Here is a 6,152-nt window from a genome sequence, read left to right as displayed (position 1 = left end):
CGGGCGCTCGGCGTGCCCAAGGCCAAGGCCCTGCCGGGCGCCGTGGTGGCCCCTTCGCTGCTGCTGGCCGGGCCGCCGCCGGGCGCCGCGCCCTCGCTGCTCCTGGCGCCGCTGGGGGGCTCGGCGGGCCTGGCCGGGGAGCCGCCCGGCTCCTGTGAGTACAAGACGCTGCTGGTGAGCGGGCTGAGCGCGGCCCTGCCCGACCAGCTGCTGGAGGACGGCCTGTTCCGCCTCTTCCAGCGCTTCGCGGGGGGGGGCGCCGGGGACATCAGCGTCAAACTCTCCCACACGCCCGAGCTCGGCCGCGTCGCCTACGTCAACTTCCGACACCCCGGGGACGCCCGGGACGCCCGCCGGCACGCCCGGGCTCGGCAGCTGCTCCTCTACGATCGGCCGCTCAAGGTGGAGCCGGTGTATCTGCGCGGGGGCCGGAGGAGCCGCACGCCACCCCCCGCGCCCTCCCCGGAGCCCCTGGGCTACCTGCCGCCCATCCACAGCACCTACCAGTACAAACAGAGGTCGCTCTCTCCTGTCACCAGCCCCTTGCTGCGGGAGCCACGGCCGAGACACGCTCACGCTGCAGCCGCTGCCTTTGCTTTGGAAGCYGCTGCCATCGGACTCTCCCGGGAGCGGGAGAGGGCTCTGGATTACTACGGGCTGTATGACGAGCGCGGCCGACCCTACACGTACCCCATCGTGGCTGAGGAAGACTTGATGCCAGAGGATGACCAGAGAGCTACTCGGAACCTCTTCATTGGCAACTTGGACCACAACGTCTCGGAGGTGGAGCTGAGACGTGCCTTTGAGAAGTACGGCATCATCGAAGAAGTGGTGATCAAGCGCCCTGCCCGGGGCCAAGGTGGGGCTTACGCTTTCCTTAAGTTCCAAAACCTGGACATGGCACATCGGGCCAAGGTTGCTATGTCGGGCCGTGTGGTTGGCAGGAACCCTATCAAAATTGGCTATGGCAAAGCCAACCCTACTACCAGGCTGTGGGTGGGTGGTCTTGGTCCGAGTACTTCCTTGGCTGCCCTCGCTAGGGAGTTTGACCGCTTTGGCAGCATCAGGACTATTGACTATGTGAAGGGAGACAGCTTTGCTTATATCCAGTACGAAAGCTTGGATGCTGCCCAAGCTGCCTGTGCGCAGATGAGGGGCTTTCCTTTGGGTGGCCCGGAGAGGAGACTCCGAGTGGATTTTGCCAAAGCTGAAGAGACGAGATACCCGCAGCAGTACCAGCCTGCGCCTCTCCCCGTGCACTACGAGCTGCTGGCTGACGGGTATAGCAGACACCGAAGCCTAGAGCAAGACTTGAGGGTGCGAGATAGGACTCCTCCGCACCTCCTGTACTCGGACAGAGACAGGAGCTTTGCAGAGGCAGACTGGGCCAGCCCTGCCAAAAACGCTGAACGCAGAAACAACTTGGAAAGCTACAGCCGATCAGTGCGCAGCCGGAGCGGAGAGCGCTGGGGCAGCGACAGCGATCGTAACGTGCCCAAACCGTGGGAAGAAAGGCGGAAACGCCGGAGTCTTTCCAGCGATCGTGGGAGGACTACTCACTCGCCTTACGAGGACAGAAGCAGGACAAAGGCCAGTGGGCCAGCTTTAGACCGCAGCCCAGACAGGGTTCGCAAAGAGAATCACACTACAGAATCCGGAGCCGAGAAAGAGCAGAGTAACTCCCTTCAGAACAATCGTCATGCGACTGAGGAGAAACCCCATCGTGAAGCATCCGATGCTCCCCAGCCTAAAAAAAGGGACAGCGAACGCAATCATCGAACTGGCGAATCGGAATCAAAAACTCACGAGGAGCCAAAATCTGAGACCAAAAAGTTAAAGAATTTATCAGAATATGCCCAGACACTGCAGCTTGCTTGGAACGGGCTTCTTGTGCTAAAAAATAGCTGCTTCCCTACGTCTATGCACATCCTGGAAGGAGACCTGGGCGTCATCAACGGACTCCTCAAAGACCATTCGTCAGGCGGGAAGTTAACGCAGCTCAAAATTGCTCAGAGACTTCGGCTCGACCAGCCCAAGCTGGATGAAGTAACTCGCCGTATCAAACAAGGCAGCCCCAACGGCTACGCTGTGCTACTGGCCACCCAGTCCACCCCGGCAGGGGCAGGGGCCGAGGGGACCTTCCCTGTTGTAGAGCCTGGCTTGCAGCGACGGCTTCTCAGGAATCTGGTCTCCTACTTGAAACAGAAGCAGGCTGCTGGGGTTATCAGCCTGCCCGTGGGAGGGGCGAAGGGCAGAGACAGCACAGGCATGCTTTACGCCTTCCCTCCTTGTGAATTCTCTCAGCAGTACCTCCAGTCAGCACTAAGGACATTGGGGAAGTTAGAAGAAGAACATATGGTGATAGTTATAGTCAAAGACACTGCCTAGCCCACACTGTCTTTTCAAATTCATGTTTTCTTTGTGTGTCACACAACCCAGTTGTTTTTAAGGCCGATCATTTTGGTGGAGGCTCAAAACACCTCAGCCAAAATGGTAAGATTTTTAGTTTCTAATTAATTTTAATACCATTTAAATAGAGCCCATTTTATTCGTTTTTAATATGTGACACTGTCCGCTGTGTTCTGTATTTTTATTTTTTAACTGTATGAAAAGTTGTCAGTAAAGCCTTGTTCACTGATGGATTTCTAAACTTGTGCGGTATCCTAGTTCTTACGGCCCAGTAAGGGCGGGTTCCCTGTGCTTTCAAGAGCTGAAAGGTGACAGTCCCAACCCTTTTCAGGTTCTCAGCCCCAGCCGGCCTCGCACACCTCCTCAGCCTCTTTATGTGTGTCCTGCAAGGTGGGAGGGCGCGGGGGGGGTTCTTCTTCATCAGGTATGAGAGACTGAAAGGTTCGTCCCCTATATTTTGTCCTGTTTGCTTTTTTATTTCACAGATTGAGAGTYTCAGTGGATTCCTAGTCATTCTCTGTTTGAGGATAGAAGCTTCCAAGGAAGCCGGCTACCAGGGAAGCAAATCCCGGAGTGGGTTTTGTACACCTTTGACTGGAAAAAAAAAGAAAAGAAAAAAAAATTGTAGCTAACAATACTTGGAAGAGAAGTTCCCTACTGAGTAGTCAACTGTGTTCATTTCTGTGAAGTTCGAGCACACCTAGTGCATGTCTCAGTTAGAGCAGGTAGTTCTTGGGTTTTTTAAAAAAAAGAAAAAGGCTTGACATTCCTGGTCTTTGTAAAGTGGGAGGGTGGGGAAAAAATAAATCAAGCAGGAGAAAAAAATTGTAGGGGGAACCCTCTCGGGCCTGTATTAGATGTAGACAAGCAAATAAAGGGCACAAAGTTTTCAGTGAACTGTAGGTGTCCTTTTGATTGATTAGTYGATCATGTTGCACTATCTGAAATCCTTTATTGAAACATGAACTGCAAAAATCTTTTTGCTAAAGTTAAAACTTTGTTTGCAGGCGTATAAAAAGAGATGATAAAAAATGTGTGGCTGTCTGAAAACATGGTATGTTAACATGAGTAAATTGCCTGTGACTGTAGGAAACCCTGATGCTCTTACTGGAGATGACAAAATTTGAAATTTAAAAAAAAAATGGGATGGTTCCTTCACCTTTGCTCTCTGTGGTATTTTGTGAGTCGGTTGTTTAGGAGAGAAGCCAGGACATTTGCACTCTTGAGTTCTCAGTAACTTACAGATGTGGTAACTATTTCAAATTTGAGTTAAAATCCACGCTGTAGTTTTTTTGTTGTTGTTCTTGTTYGTTTCTTTCTTTTTTTAAATGCTGTCTGCAGATTTTTTTAGGGGGATTACAGAAGCGTGTTTGGTATTAAAAACACTAAATTTCAAAGTTTCTTTAAATTTGCAGGGGTTTTTTGTTTTTCTGTTTTGGTGGCAAGCAAGCGAGAGCAAGAGCCACTCTTGCTCCGRGTCCTGTGGCCGAGCAGACTCGCTTGCTGAAGGCTGCCCAAGGCCCTTTTGCACCCGTGCTCTCCGGTGTGATTGTTAGCGAAACCTGCGTAGCAGGGAGCATAACTCAGTCTAATGATGCTTTTGTTCCTTCTTTATGTTTTTATTTTTAATCCTGCATTTTCACAGTACGGACACCATCAGCTGATGATGTGCGAGCGGTTGCTTAATTTAATAATGTATTGATAATCAGCAAGTGTGGGTTGGTTCGGTTTTCCTAACATTTAATACTGTGATTATATTAAAGATAAACCTAATGAGTTAGCGCGATCGGGGCGGGGGGGTAGTATTTCACTTGATAATGCATCTTCTATACCCCCCCAAAAATGTAATTCTGTCTGTAAGGGCCCAAGGACAGCTACGAGGCCGCGGAGGGATTTGTCCCCGGGGTGCAGCGCAGYGATGCGGGAGCTGGGAGCAGCGGGGCCGGCGGCGCCGCGGGAGCGGAGGAGCCCCCGCTGCCAGCAGCCGGCACGCGGCTCTGCTCCCGCGGCGCGGCGCGGCGGGGTTCCCGCTCCCCGCGCCGTGGCTGCCGCTCGTGGGGGAGCCGGCCTGCCCCCGGTCCGAACGCGGTTACGGGGACGCCGCCCTCGAACCTTGTGACCGAGTCCCCTCATGCTGTTGTAACGTAGACAGTGCCAAATGTCAACGACTGTAACCGTTAAGTGTTATCTGAAACCAAGTGCTATTAAATACCCCTTATGGCCAGAGTCATAGAGTGGTTAGAGCTTTTTGTCAGAGGGTCTCCGACGCGGTGAAGCTGTCCCGTCAGGCTGAGGCGGCGTGCGTGGTGCTGTAGCGACAGGCGCCCGGCTGGCCTCTCGCTGGTGCTGCTTCAGCTGTATTTCACATGGTGCGGCAGTGGTTTTGCGTGTGCATATGCGTGCGCGTGTGTGTTACGGTGTTAGAGCGCGAGAAATGAGAAGATGGGGGAAAAGATTTTTTTTTTAAAAAAGGACAAAAGCTGCAACTACCTGATGCAACAGCCAGGAAAATCATTAGCGTGCTCCAATCTGCCACTTTGCTTATGAGTCGAGTAAATACAAACGTAGAGGATTTTTTTAGAAGGCAAGACCAGTCAGGCTTGGGGTCAGGTATGCTGGTGAAGTGGGGGGGATTTCTGTTCCGGTGAGGTAGCTGGACGCTGCGACACCCTCCACATCACCCAGCCCCAGGTGCTTAGCAGGGGCCTGGAGCCCTGGCCCCAACCCAGCCCCTCACCCAGGCACCAGGCCGCTTCAGTGGCATCAGTCTTGAAAAAGCACAGAAAAGTCACAGCCACCTAAGGCTGTGCTTACAGCTCAGCTGCCTGGTACTGCCGGAGGATGGGGGGGGGGGGTTCTTTGTTGCGGTGATGAGGGAGGGTACGGTGGTGGTGGGGTGTTAATGATCCAGCCCCATAGAGCTGTGGCACTAAGTAGTCACGGTGTGAGATCTGAAACCCAACGTGGGGCTGGAGGACGCGGTGGGCCGGGATGATCGGGTTTAGCCGTTTTGTTTCGAGGCAGCTTTGCACCTTTGCTTACAAAGCCTCTCCCGCCCCAGGTGTCAGCTGAAGGGTGGACAAGAGGGCTGGCTAGAGGCAAGCCCAGCTGAGGATCTTGTCTCACCACTGTTGCTGCCCTTAGCYCATATGCAGCAGCACAACAGCCCTTGAGGTCTCCACCCTGCTCTCCAAACCACGGCCTAGAGCTTTATTTTTTGGAGCACCGCGCTGCAGGGACGTGCACACGGCTCCCCAGTGCGCTGGCACGACCTTTGCAGAGAGCTGGGAAGTAGCTGGGACCGTACAGCTGTGGTGAAGGGCGTCAAGTGGGGCCGAGCAGTCACTCTTGGCCGGGTAACTGCAGGCACGCGCCAGGGTGAGGAGGAACAGACAGGCCAGCCTCGTGGGAGCAACCACGGCCTCGTCCCTGCAAAGCGCCCCCGCGTCCGGCRGCTGGAAGGGCTGCAGGGGGGAACCACCACCACTGAACTGCAGCGCACGGGCGCAGCGAGGAGGCGGCACGAGCCCTTTCGGCAGGCTCCAGCCTGCGACTCTCCTAAAAGCACTGCGTGGTTCAGGGAGAAGGCGGGACCTAAGACGAACATTTTTGCTCTTAAATAAATATGCTCAATTGTGATGCCAGGGGGACAAGATGATTTTCAAGAATACTCATCCTGAGCAGTCCCAGAATTACGGTCTGACCGCAAAAAAAAAAAAAAAAAAAAAAGCAAACCCAAACCC

General features: G+C 53.9%; 1 protein-coding gene across 1 annotated transcript; it reads left to right on the top strand.

Annotated features, from left to right (window-relative positions):
• Nucleotides 1-3: 3 nt before the first annotated feature.
• RBM15B (RNA binding motif protein 15B) lies at nucleotides 4-2,650 on the top strand (the record flags this gene model as incomplete). The annotated part of the gene is made up of 1 exon (XM_085311588.1): nucleotides 4-2,650. A coding segment is annotated over one exon (2,385 nt), but the record flags the coding sequence as incomplete, so codon positions are not given.
• Between the last annotated feature and the right edge of the window lie 3,502 nt (nucleotides 2,651-6,152).

This window comes from Rhea americana, unplaced genomic scaffold (assembly GCF_003343005.1).
Source record: "Rhea americana isolate MKP2758 unplaced genomic scaffold, rheAme1 scaffold_345, whole genome shotgun sequence".
Taxonomy (NCBI): Eukaryota; Metazoa; Chordata; class Aves; order Rheiformes; family Rheidae; genus Rhea; species Rhea americana.
Note: the sequence above shows the minus strand (reverse complement) of the source record. Positions and strands in the feature narration are given on the sequence as shown.